The 19,223-nt window shown below is 45.9% G+C and overlaps 1 protein-coding gene across 1 annotated transcript in view; it reads right to left on the bottom strand.

Annotated features, from left to right (window-relative positions):
* Aldh1l2 (aldehyde dehydrogenase 1 family member L2) overlaps positions 1 to 19,223 on the bottom strand; it is a 54,714-nt gene that overhangs the window by 18,974 nt on the left and 16,517 nt on the right. Inside the window, exons 7-18 of the mRNA XM_028776943.1 lie at positions 16,934 to 17,068; positions 15,338 to 15,463; positions 14,381 to 14,472; positions 13,073 to 13,220; positions 8,556 to 8,675; positions 7,933 to 8,060; positions 6,306 to 6,456; positions 4,870 to 4,940; positions 4,658 to 4,763; positions 2,703 to 2,790; positions 2,167 to 2,260; positions 69 to 168 (exon numbers count right to left, since the gene is read on the bottom strand). Coding sequence (XP_028632776.1) covers positions 69 to 168; positions 2,167 to 2,260; positions 2,703 to 2,790; positions 4,658 to 4,763; positions 4,870 to 4,940; positions 6,306 to 6,456; positions 7,933 to 8,060; positions 8,556 to 8,675; positions 13,073 to 13,220; positions 14,381 to 14,472; positions 15,338 to 15,463; positions 16,934 to 17,068 — 1,359 coding nt within the window. The remainder of the gene's footprint in view (positions 1 to 68; positions 169 to 2,166; positions 2,261 to 2,702; positions 2,791 to 4,657; positions 4,764 to 4,869; positions 4,941 to 6,305; positions 6,457 to 7,932; positions 8,061 to 8,555; positions 8,676 to 13,072; positions 13,221 to 14,380; positions 14,473 to 15,337; positions 15,464 to 16,933; positions 17,069 to 19,223) is intronic.

Genomic DNA, 19,223 nt, shown 5'->3' on the forward strand with positions numbered 1-19,223 from the left:
CCCTCCTGTAAAGGCCATGAGATGTGGTTTAGAAGTCGGCACCTACAGCCTGGTTTTGGCCCACTCACCATCCGTACAGCCTTGCCAAGGTCACAGTCACTGAAGATTATCAGTGGAGATTTGCCACCAAGCTCAAGGGAAACTTTCTTCAGGTTGCTCACAGCACAACTAGAGGAAAACAAATAGGAAAGAGGGGTTAGGGGGTTCCCTCCCTCTCCCTCCCCTTTCTCCACCCCCTTCACTCTCACCACTACCCCCTCCCCACTCTATTCCTCTTCCCTGCCCTCTCCCCCTACACCACTACCCCTCCCCACCCCCTTCTCCACCCTCTTCTTCCTTCCCACTATCCCCTCCTTTTCCTCTACCCCTTCCCTACCCTTCCCCTACCCCCTCACTGCTATCCCCTCCCCCTACTCTCCCCCTCTCCATCTCATCTTCCACCTCTCCCCACCCACCTTTACCTTTTACCCACCCCCTCCCCTCACCACTATTCCTTCCCCCACCTCCCTAACCCCTCTCCCACTCCCTTTCCCCTCACCACCATTTTCTCCCCTAACCATAAGTTACTACTCAGCATGCGAAACTCAACTGAGCCTCAGAAATGTTAGGACCCACATTTATGAGGGCGTGGCAGTGCATGTAATTCCAGCATTCAGAAAGTAGAGGCAGGAGAATGGAGAAACCATGTCTCAAAGAGGGCAGGGGTAGGGCAGAGGAAGAGACAGGAAAGGAGACGGCTCACTGCTAAGGCTGGGCGGTAAGTATGACGATGTTCATATGCTTTTGTCTCCTTTTGTTTATTCTAGAAGTTTCCTGTAATATTCAAAAACTTTCTGTGGTCAAAGGATGAGGATTCTCAGAGGGAAATTCACCTTCAAGGATCCAGTTATGTCAGGCCGGAGAGACGGCTCAGCGGTTAAGAGCACTGGCTGCTCTGCCAGAGGTCCTGAGTTCAATTCCCAGCAACCACATGGTGGCTCACGACCACCTATAAAGGGACTTGATGCTCTCTCCTGGCATACAGGTGTATATGCAGACACATACATTCATGGGAGGAGGGCGGGGGGAGTACATAACTAAATTTAAAAGAAAGGAATTGAGTTATATGAAGGTCTGCAAAGCAAGAGCCAGCCTGCTATACCTGTGGGTGGGAAGTAGATTTTAGCTATTTATTGGTTATTTACACCTTTCATTAGGTTGTGTTTTGCAGTTTGAGTGGTGATTGTGACAAACCATGAGAAAGCTGGTCCCAGCCTTCAGAAGCACTCTGCCTTTAGAAAGGATAGAATGGAAGAAAGAAGAAAAACTGGCCCACAAAATCCCCAATTCTTGGTGGCCATTGGTTTTATCACTTTGATAAAATGCTATTGTTTTGGGTCTAACCTACCACATCTTTTACCTTCATGCTGGTTGTGTGTGTTTGGATTTGTCAGGCAAGCACCCAACCACAGAGCTTGGTCTCCAGCCAGTGGCCCTGAGTTCACTATGGGCGTTAGAAAGCTCTGTCTACTGTTTATGTATCTCCATAGTCATCAGTGACAGCCATTTGATGTGGTTTTCTCTAGTTCTGTTGGTGGTGGTATCTCTTGTTTGTTTTGTTTTGGGCTGTGTGTGTGTGTGTGTGTGTGTGCATGTATGTGTGTATTGGTATGTGTGTGTATTTGTGTGTATGCATGTATGCTTCTGTGTATGTGCATATATATGTGTGTGTGTATATTCATGTGTATGCATGTGTGCTTTCATGTGTGTGTTTGTGTACATGTGTGTGGGTATGTGTGTTTATGCATCTATATGTGTATATGCATGTGTATGCGTGTACGTGTATGCATGTATGTATATATATATATGTGTGTGTGTATACATGTATGCTTGTGTGTATGCCTGTATGTTTGAGACAGGGTCTCATGTAGTCCAGGTAGCCTTCCAACCTGTTTTGTTGAAATGGCCTTAACTTCTGACCTTCCATCTCCAGACTGCAGAGATTACAGGGTGGATGACCACGTCTGCTATCTGCAGCTTTCAGAATCAAACAGGGCTTTGTGCGTACTAGGCAAGCACTCTACCAAGTGAGCCATATTCCCAGCATTGCGTTGCCGAGTTCTACAACACTCTGTTGAATTCCAAGGAGTGGCCAGGTTGAATAGACTCCCTACAGCAAGCCAGTACCTTTTCATGATCTGTTTGCCCACAGATGTGGAGCCGGTAAAGCCAAGCTTGCGGATGTCCGGGTGCTGAGAGAGCCGCTGTCCTGCCACACCCCCTGTAGAATTAGTTAGGGGACAGCAAAACATGATCTTTTGGGGAGGGTGGGTTTGTGTTTGCTGAGCTGGGTTTCTAAACTTGCATTTGAACCTGCACTTTACATTTTCTGTATTGATTACAAATGGATTAAAACAATATTCTCAATACAGCTATCATTAGCACCTCCCCCTTATTGATGGATAGGTCTTGTTATCATCCAAAGTGCTTATTGAAAACAAAATGGCCTACCTTTAGGGCAGTTTTACAATGCTATGCAACCCCCCTTCTACTTCCCCACACACTAGATTTCCAATCTTTATATTTTATTACACACTAAGTATATTTTTGCTTGGTGAACTGTATTTAGTGTGGTTCATTTTAGGTTAAGACTGCAGTGGGAGACAGCACTTAGCCCCTTGAGCCACTCAGCAGTTAGAACAGAGTCTGTCCCTCAGGCTTACCTGAGCCCGGAATGATGTTGATTACCCCCTTTGGAAATCCAGCTTTCATGGTCAACTCTGCAAACTTCAGAGCCGTCAAGGGTGTGACCTGGAAATGAACACAGTAATCGCATCCTTACCAGGGCCCTGCTTCTTTGTGGGTACAGTGCATATTTGAGGTGCATGCACATGAGTGTGGGTATTGTGGGTGTTGTGGTTGCCATCCACCATATGGCCTTGAGACAAGGTCTCTAACTGAATCAGTAGCTGCTGTTTTGGCTAACCTGGTTGACCAGCCAGCTCTTAGAATCTCCTCGTCACACCTCCCCACCCCCACCACCAGTGTTGGAGTTATAGGCGCATGCATCTATGCCTGGCTCTTTACATGGGCTTTGAGATCTAATGAACCATTTCCCTCAGCCCCTGACACTTCATTTTGTTTGTATCTTACATTGCTCCCTTGTTTGTTTTTTGAAATTTTAAGACAATGTCAGACTCAAAGCAGAGTTACCAACACAGTCCAAAGAGTTCCATGTACATAGTTCACCATGGTCTCTCAGATACTAAAGTCTTTACTGCATTTCTTTAGCCCCTCTCTACCTGCTCATCTTTCCCCACACTGACACTGATTATCTTAGTGTTTTTTAATTTGATCTCTAACAGCAAAATATGCAGGAAGATCCAGTGAAGAATGGAAAACAAATATCTGAGCTCCTCTTGCAACTGACAGATCCACAGTGAAGCACCCGTGATTCCCACTTTGGTGTGCATGAAGATCAAGGGGCTGAGAGTCACAGAGGCCAACATGTCCTATGGAGGAGCACGTGCTCCTGGGGCCACGGGGAGCAAGTGGGCGGGAGGTGCAGCGAGATCACAGTGGTTCCCTCTCTGGTTGCTCATCTGCTCCGGAAGCTACCATGTGTGCAGTGGACAGGGCTGGCTGTGTAGAATCACCGATTATAGTATTAACTCAAGCAACCTTCATAAAACGGACAAGCAGCTGAAAGACTGGACAAAGAACCTGCACAACGGACTGCAGCACACACAGAAAAGAGCTCCTCCTCTCCCTCTAGTGACAGACTCATGAGCTTCACCATGAGGCCTAGACAATGGCAGTGTGGAGAGCTTGGATGAGAAGCTGGCCCCAGACACTGGAAAAGCAAGAAGCCTACTGGCTCAGTGTGTTTAGTCTGTCACAGTTGGAGAGGGGACTGCTCCACAGAGTGTGTTATTTATGCCCTGCAATGAAGCCACCATGAATAGAATAACACTTTAAAACCCTCCTGGAGCTGGCCGTGGCATCTGCCTGTAATCATTGTACTTGGACAGTGGCGGCAAGAGGATCAGATGTTTCTGGTCAACTTTGGCTGCATGGCAAGTTCAAGGTCAGCCTGGGCCACGGGAGATGCTGTCTTAAACAGAAAGTACTCTAGCATTAATAGATGACTCTGGAAACTGCCCAGTGTGTTTTTAACCCCCTCCCTCACACACACGTGTACACATGCTCTCAGGCATGTTCAACCTGCAGCCCTCCAGGCTCCATGGATATCTGTGCATGTGGCCCAACACATTTGAGGATGGCAGTGTTACAGTCACAGCATCAAAGATTGTACACCCCTGGAGCTTACACGGTTGTCATAACTACTAAGTTATTTTATGTGCTTTTCTCTTATCTTCCATATCTTTACAAGATTTTGGGGAATGTAAAGTGACTGGGGCCAGCAAGGTGGCTCATCATACAAAGCTCTTGGCACCAAACCCAAGGACCCGAGTTTGGTTCCCAGATCCCACAGCTCCTGGGGGTGGTCCTCTGATCTGTGATGCATACACATGCTTCTCCCCTGCATAGATCAGAACTGACCAATAATGTATGAAGAGTTGTGTGTGCACTGTGGCAAGCCTGAAGGGATGCTGTTTATAAACATGTGTATGCTTTAAGTTTGCAGGCAAGTTTTCCACCCTCTGGCCACACTCACCTGCGCAGGCTTGAGCACCAGACTGTTGCCTGCTGCCAGGCATGCTGCACTCTTCCAGGCCAGCATCATCAGTGGGTAGTTCCAGGGGATGATAATGGCGCAGGCGCTGTGGGGAGAAGGTAGGTGACCTTGGTTTCCTCACAGTGACACAACATCCAGGTCATTCAGAGGCTCTCCACCCCCACCCCCATCTCCACTCACACCCATCCTACCCAAGTGGCTCCTTCTTGGTAAAGGTCAGGTTGTAATTTGGTCGGGCTTGGTTGATTGGAATTGTAGAGCCCTAAAGGAAAGAAAGTTTGTAGTGGAATTCTAGTAGAATCCTTGCATCTAGGGTAGACAATAGAATGAAATAGCTGTTCTTCATTGTATCTTCAGTCAGTAAATAGACAACCAATAAATATGCTTTTGCATGGCTGTTTGAGGTTGCTTATCAAGGCTGGATCTCCCTGCTGCCGCAGAGCCTCATTGCATTCTGGAGTGACATTCTTTCTTTGATCGACCACATAACACAGAACACTAGTAATGACTGATATTTCACTAATTGAAATACTAAGTTTAATCTCAGAGAATATGCTTCTTTGCCCTCTCCTTTTGTCTCAGCTAATATGAAAAGGAAGTGTTCAATGTATAAGAAATAAATCCCTGCACTAGAATGAAGAGCTGCTTCTTTAGGGCTGGGGAGAAATAAAGTGCTTCTGTGCAGGCTTGGAGACCTGAGTTCAGATCCCCAGCACCCACACATAAAGCTGGGTGGGATGGCAGATGTCTATAATCCCAGCACTGGAAAGACAGGACAAGCAGATTCCTGGAGCTCTCTGGCCAGAGAGTCTAACCAAATCCATAAGCTCCAGGTTCAGTGAGAGACCCTGTCTCAAAAAACAAAGGTGGAGAGAAGTTGAGGAAGAGACACTCAACATCCATCAAACACACACACACACACACACACACAGAGATACTCACACAGATACACACACACACACACACAGACACACACAGAGACAGAGAGAGAGAGAGAGAGGGAGGGAGAGGGAGAGGGAGAGAGACTTACATAGACAGAGATACTCACATACACTCTTGTAATTCATGTACTGGAGACTTAGCCTCCACTGTTGAGCAGGTCTAATGCAAAACATATGAGCCATGAGGCTCCTCCCTTGAGAATGGGCTCACACTGCTATAAAAAAGGCTCATGGGGCCCAGGGAGATGGCTCAGGGTTTGTAAAAGCACTTTCATACAATCCTGACTGGCAACCTGAATTGGATCCCTGGAAGTCACACAAAAGCCAGATGTGGTAGTGTACATCTGTAATCCTAGCACTCCAGAAATGATAGGCAGAGATCAAGGAATCACCTCGAAGCTTTTGGGCCAGGTAGTCTAGCATACACTGTGGTAAGAAAACAAGAGAGACCTTGTCTCAAAAATAAAGTGAAAAATTATTTCCAGAGTTGCTGTTTCACACAAAAGAACACTGTTGAAAGGAGGCCCACAGCAGGTGGCCTGCTTTTCCTCAATGTGGGGATCTAGCATTGCTCCTCTCCCAGGGACAGGAGACTAAGCTACCATCTCAGAAATGAGGCCAACCCTGCTGCAAACTTGGGAGCTTGAGGCCGTTTTCCTGTAGGAATGAGGAGCTTCCTTGCTTACCTGAATTTTGTCACACCAGCCTGCGAAGTATCTGAATGTCTGCACAGACATTCCAATATGAGTCTTCAGGGCCAGGGTGTAGACAGCCCCAGAATCCAGTGTTTCTATGGTTGCCAGCTCCTCCTGGTTTTCTTCCATTAGATCAGCAAGTCTGTGTGGTCAGTGAAATAAACCCAGTTAGCACATACTGATGGAGCCCAGACCAGCTGGATATGCCAGCGCTGGATAGGGTAACATCCCAGGACTAAGAATCCAGAGACTAGTCCAGAGGGGCACCATGATCCCTGTGGAGATCATGGTCTAGGAAGGTAGGTAGTAAGTAAATCATTGTATAAATAGTTTATTTCAAGAAGTTGTTACTACAGTTTCTGCAGTGTTTTGGCTTGAACCCAGGACCTCACACATGCTAGCTGAGTGCTCTACCACTGAGCTACAACCAGCCAGCCTTACAGTTACAGGGAGAAGCCAACTATGTCCCCAGCATGTGCCATTTGCCTCCTACATGCACAAGCAACTGAGCCGCAGTGGGCACAGGCAGGAGGTGGTGGGTAAAAGGAACCTGCACAATGGAGTAGTTCATTAATACACAGGGAGGTGTCAGAATGAGAGCCGCACCACCTGTGAACACGTGTGGCTTTCTGATTGGTACAGAAATGTTTTCAATACTGACTGCAGAGGACAGATCCGGCGTGTGGAATTAATCACTAAGTCCACAGCAGAGCCACCCAGGTGCCCAGGTTCCTTAGGAAGGCGAACGGGGTCTGTGGGACGGTGTAAATAGTAAAAACATCTCTCTTATGCTCCCTCCCTCTCTCCCTTCTCCTCCTTGCTTCCCTTCCTCTCTTCCTAGAGTGGTCCATTTGGGATATGACACCCATCCCCCCCATGCTTCTTGTAGATCTCACTCTAAGGAATCTGTCAATTCAGGTGAAATGTTGAGCTGTAGGTATGCAGAAACCAGAATGAATTGTTGAAACTAATTATTTCTGGAACACTTAACTCATTTGTAATATTCTTCCAGAACCTTAGCATTCCCCCACTTCCTTTTTTTTTTTTGTCTTTGAAAACAGTAGTGGGCTGCCTCCCATATGAACCTCTCTGTCCAACCTCTACTCTGGTGGTCTGTGACTGTGGAAGATGACCTTTAGAGCCCTTATCACCTGGTGACTGAGGGGCACGTCAGGACACTTGTGAAGAGTATAAAGGACATGGTCAATGGTTTAAATCCCCCGGGTCACCATGGTTCCTCTCCTTCCAAAGCCACTGTAGAGTGTTCTTGCTGCATGTACAAAGGACTCTAGAGTGCTCACCACAGCTTGCCTCTGATCCCTCAGACCTGGGAGCAGTACCCGCTTCCTCTGCCACCAGCCCTGCCTGGGTCCTTAGTCATTGTGGGAGTCCCATGCTCTTCCCCAAATCTTACGTAGTCTTCAATGACCTCTGACTGATACAAGCAGTATCCAGACATCAGGACCTTGTGTGTGGGATTTTATGTGACTCAAATAATGAAAGACATGTCTGTCTTCCATGGGTGCATTCAAGATAGAATGTTTTATAGGAATTTTAAAGTCTCAGCAATATTAACCAATTTCCAAAGACAACATAGCTGTTTCTCCAGCAAGCACACCTGTACATGAGTCTTCCTCTGTCTCTGGCATTCATCCTTCCCCACTCGCCGTTCTCAAAGGCATCCTTGGCTGCGGCTACTGCCCTGTCAACATCCGCTAAAGAAGCGTAGGACACTCTGCATATTGTCTGTTTCAAGACAAGCAGACATAGGTCACCCGAGGGATCTATCCATGTGGCTCTCAGGATTAATACTGTATTAATTGTAAAAGTAGAATATGACTCATCAAATGGAGAAATTCTGTGACAGAAAACTAATACATCTTGAGGGAAAAAACGGGGGACAAAAAGGTGATACTTTGTGGAAACAGAAGCTAATCTTTGTCCATTGTACATGTCATCTCATTCTGAAAAACACATTTAGGACAATTCTTCTACAGGGAAGCTTGCCGTGAGTCTGAAGTATCCCTTCCCCATGGAGCTCTGTACAGAGACATCTGCAGGGCATGGGCACAGGAATCACGAGTTCATCATAACACTTAGTCTACTGAAAACAAAGTTACTATAATACACAATAGCTAGTGTCAGAGCTGAATGCGTAAGAGACTTGTAAGACATGTATTTGAACAAGGAGCTTAGGGGCCGAGAGATAGAATCGAGCTCGCTTCGGCTGTCGTTACTCACAGTTCCGTCTGTGGGGTTGATGGTGTCGTAAGTCTCTCCATCCTCGGCATCCACAAACTCTCCATTTATGAAACACTGGTAGGGGATTTTCACTGTCATCTCGTTCACCTCCTTGGAAACCTGAGAAAAGTCAGTGTGTTTCTGTGACTATCAACCTGATAGCAAGTGGCGATAAAGAAACATTCACGGGGCTGGAGAGATGGCACAGTGGTTAAGAGGACTTGTCCTGCAGAGGACCCAAGCTTGGTTCTCAGCACCCACACAGCGGCTCAAGTTTCAGGGCATCTGATGCCCTCTACCAGGTACCTCTGAGGGTGGCATGTATCCAAGGCAAACACTCATACACATAAACTCAAACAGATTTAGAAAGAAAAATTAAGAATCTTAAAATAATTTTTAAAAAGAAAGGAAAGGAAAGGAAAGAAAGAGAAAGAAAAGAGAGATATTCACTAATGTGGAAAGAGGTCAGCTCAGTGGGACTCTAGTGACATCTTCTGTCACAAGGACAGATGTGCTCTCATGATGCTCAGGGGACACTGAGATCTGAGGCTCTGGCTCAGATGGTCTTTATACACAAAGGTGCCTCAGACACCTGTGGACAGCGCCATCTATTGGCAGACTTGACAGCACCACCATTGTGCCACTTGGATCCTTGGGAAATTCTTTACCCTGGTATTTCCTTTATGCTGGGGCTATCTCAAGATTTCTCCCTTATGTTCTTTCTGTTACACCTGAGCTGCCTAATTGTTCTCTCTACTGCTGGGTAACAAGAGACATTGAGGCTACTATACTTGCTTCCATCAAGCTCAGGGTTTTCATCAATTAACCGGGGAGAATGGTATCTGCCTCCTACTGCAAACACATCCTTCTGAAAGGAGGAAGTGAAAGCATTCCCAAATGAGCAGACACAGTCAGTGATATCCCAGGGAACCTTTGGGCTGGAATTAAAGGACAGCAATCAGCAACATGGATCCACATGAAGAAGAGGTTGTAAAGGCAGCTCGGGGTCAAGAGCACTTGCTGAACAATGCTCAGGACCTGAGTTCAGATCCTAGCACCCATGTAACTAACCATGCACACCTGTAACCCAGCTCTGAGGGGTGTGGAGAGAGGATGACTGGGGTTTGTGGCTTCCAGAAGAGCCAAGAAAATGTGAGCCCCAGCGGAAGCCCCAGCTCAGGGAGAGACCCTACCTCCAAGGAATAAGCAGCAGATGATAGAGGAGGGCACCAATACCCTCTTCCCAATTCTACTGTTGTGTACACACACGCACATGCATGTGCATGCAGCACACACAGGCACATGCACACAGATGTGCGCACACAGATACATGTGCGCATGCATACTACACAAGTACAGACACACACAGAGACATACATGTGCACACACACAGACACATGCATATAGATACACACAGACACATGCACACAGGTGTGCACAGATACACGCATGCATCACAAACACATGCATACAAACATGCAGACACACACAGAAACACACATGTGCACATACACAGACACATGCATACAGATACACAGACACAGAGACATGCACATACACAGATATACACATGCACACAGACACGCACAGACACATACACAGGGAGATTTTGAATTCACTTTAAATGGATTTCTCAAGGCGACTATGTAGGTAAATAGAGAAATCTGTATAAAAACATTTTTGTTGTTTTAACGCTCTTTCTACCTGGTTTTAAAAGGCAGCTGCTATCTGTCTCTGAGGAGATAGTGCAGTAGTTAAGAGCCCCTGCTACTCCTGTAGAGGACTGGGGTACAGTCCCCAGAACCAGCGTGAGGCAGCTCACAGATGCCTCTAACTCTAGCTCCAGGGGATCTGCCGCCCTCTTGTGGCCTCCATGGGCACTTGCATCCATGTACACACACACACAAAACCTCACAGGTCACATGCATACACATAATAAAAAATTAAAAACCAAAACAAGAAAACAAAGACAGCTGTATAAGTCAATAATTAAAAATCTGTTGTGGGTTTCTAGCAAATCCATATAGAATTAATACAAAATATTATAGCCAAAATTTAAAGGTATATAAGACTATAGTAGTGAGGTTTTCCTATACTGTTGATATTAAGTTGGTATTAACCTGAACTAGATTGTTTTAAGCAAAAACGCTTATTGTAGGAAAATGATTAAAGATGTAGTAAAAGAAGCAATGCAGGATGGTGAAGGCACCATAGGCAATCCTACATCAAAGAAGACCAAGGAGGAACAGAGGCACCAGATGAGAGACAGAGAAAGTGTGGTGACAGCGATTCCTAAAGATAGAATTCTGAGCTGAGCCATAGCGGGCACACCGTTAATCCCAGCACTCAGGGGGCAGAGGCAGGTGGAGCTCTGTGAGTCTGAGGCCAGCCTGATCTACATAGAAAGCTCTAGGACATCCAGAGCTACATAGTGAGACCCTATCTCTCGGGGAGGGGGAATCTGTTATGTGTCAAAGAATGTTACAAAGAAAGTGAAAGAATAAAGCAAACCACAGGTCAAAAAATATTCACAGGAGGCTGGAGAGATGGCTCAGCAGTTAAGAGCACTGACTGCTCTTCCAGAGGTCCTGAGTTCAATTCCCAGCACCCACATGGTGGCTCACAATCATCTGTATGGGGTCAATGACCTCTTCTGGTGTGTCTGAAGAGAGCTACAGTCTACTCACATACATAAAATATGGCTGTATGTATGTATGTATGTATGTATATTTACAAATCCATATCTGATAAAGATTGAGTGTCCAGAATAGATGGAGTACTTTGACTTTACAATAAAAAGATAAACAATTTTGGAAATGGGCAAAGGATTTGAATAAACACTCAAAAATACGCCTAACATCACTGTCCATCAGCGGATGCAAAATTGAAAACATACTGTGGTACTTTCACACATACCCGCTAAGACAGCTAAAGAGAGAGGCAAGTGAGAGAGCTTGAGAAGGGGGCTGGGGAAGGTTAGAACTCTCCATTACATTGGGGGTGGGATTCCAAAGTGAAGTGGCTGCCTTTGGCAATCCTTCAAACGGTTAACTGTAAGAGCTACAATGAGTCATCTATGCCACCCTTAGCAAGGACCTGAAAATATATGTTCATGTCAAAAATGTATACCTGAAGTTTTTATCAGTATAACAACAGCCTCCTGGGTGAAATGGTCCCAAAGCACACATCACCCAGTGTGGAGAGCTCTTGGGGCTGCTTCTAGATATTTGACATTGGGCCAATACAAGGAAGTAGGCTCAAGATCTTGATCATCTTGATAAGCCCTGAATACCATGGAACTTTGTTTTTTCTCTTGTTTGTTCCTTGACTATTTTTGTTTATTGTGTTGTTGTTGTTCCTTGACCTAGAAGTGACTTTATTCTTTGCATGTATTTAGAATGGTATAAAAGCAAACAGGAGAGCTGGGCAGTGGTGGTGCACGCCTTTAATCCCAGCACTTGGGAGGCAGAGGCAGGCAGATTTCTGAGTTCAAGGCCAGCCTGATCTACAAACTGAGTTCCAGGACAGCCAGGACTACACAGAGAAACCCTGTCTCGAAAAACCAAAAAAAAAAAAAAAAAAAAAGCAGACAGGAGAAAAATAAAACCACTTCAGCCTCAGCACTGGCTGGAGTCGTGTTATAGTGTTGTCTAATTGTCTTTTTCTTTTCAATCCTCACTCACTCCCTAGACACCCGGTTGACTGACAGAGCTATCTTGGTCAACCTGGATTAAAAAGAGGAAGTATAACAGACACGATGGAATATTACTTGGCCAGAAAGAGTAGAAGTGGTGAAAACTGCTGTAAGGAGCCATATGGTGCATGGTCCTATTTATATGAAATGCCTACATTATGGCAAATCCACCAACACAGAAAAGAGACGGGTGGTTTCTGAGAGCCTGGGTATGGAGCAGAGGAGGAGAAAAGCAGTGCAGTGTGATCGCCAATGGATACAGTCTCCCCTTTTGGGGTAATAAAATTTTTCTAAATGATTAATTAGTTGATTATTCATTAATTAATGATTGCACAGTTTGTGAATGCTCTAAAAACCATTGAATGGCAATTTTAACTTAATGCTAGTTTAATACCAGTAGTAAAGAAACCTCACTGCTATGCAGCTCTGCTATATATCTCTAAATTCAGGCCATAATATTTCATATCAATTCTATCTGGATTTGCTATAATGAGGGTGAATTTTATGGCACCTGAATTATATCTCAATAAAACTAGTCTTTTTTTTTCCCCTGAGACAAGGTTTCTCTATGTAGCCCTGGCTGTCCTAGAACTCACTAGGTAGATCAGGCTGGCCTCGAACTCACAGAAATCTGCCTGCCTCTGCCTCCGCCTCCACCTCTCTCTGCCTCTGCTTTTGCCTCTGCAGTGCTGGGATTAAAGGTATGCATCTGTACCACCCAGCACTAAAGCTAGTCTTAAAGGCTATACGTGTAAATGGCAAATACATATGCCCTCTGTAATGGTGGTAAGAGTTTGGAGTTGCACGTCAATAAGACACTTACATAGTCCACCACCGGCTCTGCCTCCTGGTCCTCTCCTCTCAGCCTCCGCACGACCTTTTGGATGAAATCTCCAAACTTGGTGGCCATGTAGACATCTTCATTCTGCAGCTGAAGCCCACCACACTTCTGTCTGACCTCTTCCACCAGCCTTAAAGTGAGAACCAGCTCACATCACCACCATGTTTACAGTTTCATCACTGCCTGTTCACTGGCACTGGTGAAGAGGTTTGGGAGTGACTGCTGTTCATGTTGTACAATATCATCATAGGTGACAGCTACAGAAGATGTTAAGATTCCGGACAGAGACTGGACAGGTGGCACTTTCTGTTCTCACGGGGGACCTGGGTTCAGTTCCCATCACCCACATATGGTAGCTCTCAACTGCCTGAAACTCCAGTTTCAGGGTGATCTGACACCCCCCTTCTGGCCTATGTGGGTACTGCAGTCATGTGATCCACATAAGCCAAGCACTCGCACAAACACACACACACACACACACACACACACACACACGCAAAATAAAAATAAATTGAAAATATGATGTGGTGTGAGAAAATTAAAAACCTGTCTTGCAGACAGTTTTGCTGTTTTTACATACTTTTTTATATAAAGAAAGTAACAACAGGTTAATGTAACTTACTCTAACAGGAAATGAGTGATTCCTGCTGGTAAAATATCAGTGCAGTATTGAAATCCTTATTAAGCCAACCAGAATTTTCTAGGAACTCGTGAATTATTGCAAAAAAAAAAAAAACTACAGTGTACAGGCCTAAACCTCCTGACTTTTGATGATGTCATAGAGTTTTGAAGTTCATATATTTGGTGACCTCAGAATAACAGGGAGGTATAAGCAGAGTGGAGAGAATGGGAAATGGTCATTTTGGGACATGGGCAGGTGAGGTAGAAAAAGAATTAGTGTCCTGGGGCTGGAGAGTGGCTTGCTGGTTAAGAACACATACTACTCTTGCAGAGGACCTGGATTCAGTTCCCAGCACCCATGTGGGCAGTTCATAACAGCCTGTAACTCCAGCATCAGGGCATCTAGTGCCGCCTTCTGGACCTGCACATGCAGGATGACAGCACACACATGGCATTCACTGACACAGACATGCACAAATAAAATAAAAAGAAATCTTTTGAAAATAACAATTAGAAACATTAAAGGAGATGCAAAACAACCTGGTTGGTGACAAATGAATAAAAAGATCTGTGAGCGTGGCCATGAAACAAAAGCAACAAGCATGAAGAAAAGGGATCTGTGGTAGACAAGCTGGGCAGAAGAGGGGAGTTCGGAGGTGGCAGCTTTACCTCACAACATCCATTGAGCTCGCTCCAGATTTAAAGAAGTCTGTGGAGTCCTCGATCATAGCAACGTTGCTTAAAATTCGAGCCCAGATGACCTGCACAAAAAGGACCACTTTCCTGAAGAAAGAACATGGGGAATCCCAGGGCAAAGACCTCTCTGCCCTTCACCGGAAGCACAACATAGCAGGACGGCTCAGCATCTCTTCAGTGTGACCAGTGCATGAAAGGGCGTGACCTGAGCGCTCCGCCCCCACCAGTTTGGGCCCATGGAAAACGACATACATTTATGTGTGAGTTTGTGTCCTGGCTAGACTAAAAATGATCTTCAATCTGGGTTTCTAAATGGTTCTCTTTATCCCCCATGTGCCAACAGGGGTTCAGACCCTGGACAAACATTTAGCATACCAAAGCGACCTGGCCTCTGGATTCTCCCAGCATCCCTCAGTCCCTACCTGTTATAGGGCAGGGCATGGCTGGCATACCCGCCATCTGTCCCTGAACTTTCCAAACCAGGGGCTAGGCTTCTCCTCCCCCAGAAGCTCTTCCCTATGTAATCCAGACATTTGAGTCTCCCCCACACAACTTCTTTCTCTGTCACCCAACCCCTTGCACTTTCTTTCTCTTCCCTCTCCTCTCTGTCTCCCTTCCCCAGGGTGACTTCACTGAACCCATCCTGTGTGGTCTGAGAGCTGCTTCCAATCAACCTGCCTTCATATACTCAGGCTTGAATTGGCTCATTTCACCAGCAGAGAATAACTTATCACCAAGCTCACCCAAACCCTCCAAGACGACTTAGAACAGAAAAATAAATGTCTATATACTGTGTTTCTTAACTACAACTTGTACAGAAGGAGGAGATAAAGTCACACTCCCACTGCTCTAGGGACAATTAAACCAGTCACAAACAGGCACTGTGTTTCCGAGGAACGAGTCAGTTTCCGAGGTACATCACATGCTCACCTTAATGGTCTCTGCTACCTTCAGCTCCTCCTCCGTAAGTTCTACCATTGATGTCTCCCCCGAGGAAAAGTACTGGGAGGCAGGAATCATCTTCCCGTCCTCAAACTGAAGGTTTTTCACCATCAGCTACAGAACGACAGCAGGAAAACAAGCTGAGGCTTCAGACCACCCTAGACTGAGGCTGCCTGGGGGAGGAGTCTAATGTGTTAGATGGATACAGAGGCTGGCTTGTTTGGAAAATGCAGACATATGGTCGACCTACTTCCCCATGTCGAAAGGAACTGGTATGACATCTTCATAGTGGCAGGAAAAAGGGCCAGTCAACTAAAGGGCCAGATGCCCCTCAGATGGATGGACAGTGCACTCTGGAAAACTTGCATTTTGGTTACAGGTGCTTGGACCCAAAGTCTCCTGAAGGATGCTATGGATTCCACTCCCCACCCCAACTCCCCACTCTGCTCCCAGCAGAGGACACACCACTGCTGCCAGCATCCAGCCACTGGTGCATTTGGATGCATGTGCTAGTATCAGTCCTGACGGAGCTGGGTGCCCCTGTGCCTGCCTTGCTGTTGCAGAATTGGAGGCTCAGTGAGGTTCAACAATTTGTTTAGTGTCACCGAGGAATAAATAACAGCTGGTTTAAGACCTAGTTGCAGCTGGGCACTAAAACACAGTAACATTTACCCTTAAACAATTCGGACTGTGCTGAATGGTTTTGTATGTTAACATGACACAAGCTAGAGTCATCAGAGATGAAGGAGCCTCGGCTTAGGAAATGCCTTCCTGAGATTCGGCTCTTAGACATTTTCTCAGTTGGTGATCAGTGGGAGAGCGCCCAGCCCATGGTGCCATCTCTGGGCTGGTAGACCTGGGTTCTGTAAGAAAGCAGGCTGAGCAAAGAAAGGAGCAAGCCAGTAAGCAAAATCTCTCCATGGCCTCTTCATCAGCTCCTGCCTCCAGGTTCCCACCCAGCTTCAGTTCCTGTCCTGACTTCCTCCAGTGATGGACCATGACCTGGAAGTGTCCCTTCCTCCCCCTTTCCTCTCCAACTTGCTTCTTGATCATGGTGTTATGCCACAGCAATAGAAACCCAAATTAAGACAGGGGCACATCTGTAAACTACAAATGGCCCTTTACACTCTTCACTGGGAAGCTGTCGGAGGCCCAGAGCTACTCACGGTGGTGCTGGCCTAAGGAGGTGACAGCAGTAGACAATGGGAGAGGAGGCCACATGGGTCTCACTGGATCTTCCTAATTACTGACAGTGGGAGACAGATAGGAATCTCTCTCCATGCTTTATAGACAGAGAAACTGAGGCACAACGGGAAGAACCATCCTTCCCAAGCTGGCAGGTAGACAAGCAGAGGTCCATATTTCCCTTTTGTAACCGTAGGTCTCCCTGGGATCTCACTGTGAAGGTCCATGGGGCTCTCCTGAGAAATTTTGTCTTGGGGCGTGAATGTCTCTCGTCTCCAGAGATGGGGACACAAGCATCATGAGCATTCCACCCCCTCCCCGCAGTGAGCCCCAGAGGAAGCCATTCCCTAATAACTAAGTTAATAGAAGGAAGACCAAAACTTGGTTTTGTGCACTTACTGCTTTTCCATCATTCCCAAAAAGAACAAGGCCGTTTTTGGTGACAAGACCAGGCTTCTTTGCACCTCTAATGTCCAGTGGTTCTCCAGCAGGCATAGAACTTGTCAAGAGGGATGAGCTGTAGAAAGTCACCATCTAATAAAAGAGATCAAACCTAGTGAAGTCAGGAAGCTAAAGGCACTGCGAGGGGTGTGGGAAGCCATCACCTTGTACAAAAACACTGAAGTTCACACTTCTGGAGGAAAGTTGAAACACGATTTTTGTCATTTTGTATTCATTTGGTGAGATTGAATTAAGCATATCAGTAGAAAAGTAACAGGTACGAATCTGTAAATGTCTGAACAGAGTCTCAGGAGCCAGGCTCGGTGGTTGAGAGTGCCTGCTTCTCTTGTAGAGGACCCAGGGTCTGTCCCCAGCACCCTCATGGCCATTTACCACCACCTGTACCTCCAGTTCCAGAGGAGCTGATGCCTTCTGGTTTCTGAAGGCTCCTACACACAAGTTGAACACACACACCACACACACACAAAGTAGTTTATTTATTCTGCCCTCCATACACACCTGTGCACATGCATGCACATGCATACAACACATATATGGCCTCACATACAACATATACTCCCTCACATGTGCACACACACATGTGAACACATCTACACACACACAAGGAAAAGCTTCAGAAAGTTCCATATCCAGGTGATAGGAGTGTGCTTTTATCATGCACTCAAATAGTCAGAAAGAAGGCCAAGGTTAAAAGGAAAAAAGCAGTCTCTTCAGGTAAAGGTAAGGTTTGTGTGTCTGTGGGGAGGGGGGAGTGTGTATATCAGTGTATGTTTGTGTGTGTGTGTCATCTCTGTGCATGAGTGTGAGTCTGTGTGTAAGTTGGTGTATGTGAGTGTCTGTATGTGTGTGTGTGTATGTGAATGTGTGTGCCTGTGTGTGAATGTGTCTGTGAGTGTGTGAAAGTGTGTGTATGTGTGTGTGAGTGTGTGTGTATGAACGAATGTGAGTGTGTGTCTGTATGTGAGGGTGTGTGTCTGTGTGTAAGTGTGCGTGTGTGTGTGTGTGTGTGTGTTTGTGTGAGTCTGTGTGTGTGTCTATGTGTTGCAGTGGGTGGGTTATGGTGCTGGGGTCAAGGCTGTTTTTTGTTTGTTTGTTAACTTGACACAAGCTAGAGTAATCTGAGAAGAGGGCCTAACTTGAGAAAATGCCTCCATCAGATTGGCCTGTAGGGGTGTCTGTGGGCATTTCTTAATTAATGATTGACGTGAGAGGGCCCAGCTTATTAGGGACCACACCTCCCCTGGATAAGTTGACCTGGGTTGTATGAAAAAGCAGACTGAGCAGGCTATGATAATCAAGCCAGTAAGCAGCGTTCCTCCATGGCTTCTGCTTCAGTTCCTGCCTCCAGGTTCCTGCCCTAACTTCCTTCTGTGATGGACAGTTACTGGGAAGTATAAGATGAAATACACCCTTTCCTTACCAGGTTACTTCTGATCAGTGTTTTATCACAGCAACAGGAACCCTAACTAAGACAGGAGTGAACTCAGGGCCTCATCTAGGTCAGGTAGTCACTCTACAGCTGAGCCCCCAGGAACATGCACACTCTTCCCACACAGGATGGTAAGCCATGAAGGCTGTTCTGGGGTTCAAAAAAACAAGACTGGAAAGGATGGTGACCAGGAGCAAAGGATACTGATTTTTTTAAAGATTTATTTATTTATATGAATATTTATTTATATGAGTACACTGTAACTGTTTCAAACACACCAGAAGAGGGCATTGGATCCCATTACAGATGGTTGTGAGCCACCATGTGGTTGCTGGGAATTGAACTCAGGACCTCTGGAAGAACAGTCAGTGCTCTTAGCCACTGACTCATCTCTCCAGCCATACTGACTATTTTTTAAGTTATCATTTTATAAATACTGGTTGTCATTTATTGGGCTATAATAGTTAATATGTATTGAATATTGTCTGCATACCAGAGACTATGTATTTACATGAGTGATCATAAAATTGATCTTTCCTTCCTTTTTTCTTCCTTTCTTCCTTCCTTCCTTTCTTTCTTTTTTTTCTTTCTTCCTTTTTTTTTTTTTTGAGACAGGGTTTCTCTGTGTAGCCCTGGCTGTCCTGGAACTCACTCTGTAGACCAGGCTGGCCTAAAACTCAGAAATCCGCCTGCCTCTGCCTCCCAAGTGCTGGGATTAAAGGCGTGCGCCACCATTGCCCGGCTCGCTCTTTCTCTCTCTCTCTCTCTCTCTCTCTCTCTCTCTCTCTCTCTCTCTCT

The sequence above is a fragment of the Grammomys surdaster genome, unplaced genomic scaffold, assembly GCF_004785775.1.
Source record: "Grammomys surdaster isolate TR1022 unplaced genomic scaffold, NIH_TR_1.0 275, whole genome shotgun sequence".
Lineage (NCBI taxonomy): Eukaryota > Metazoa > Chordata > Mammalia > Rodentia > Muridae > Grammomys > Grammomys surdaster.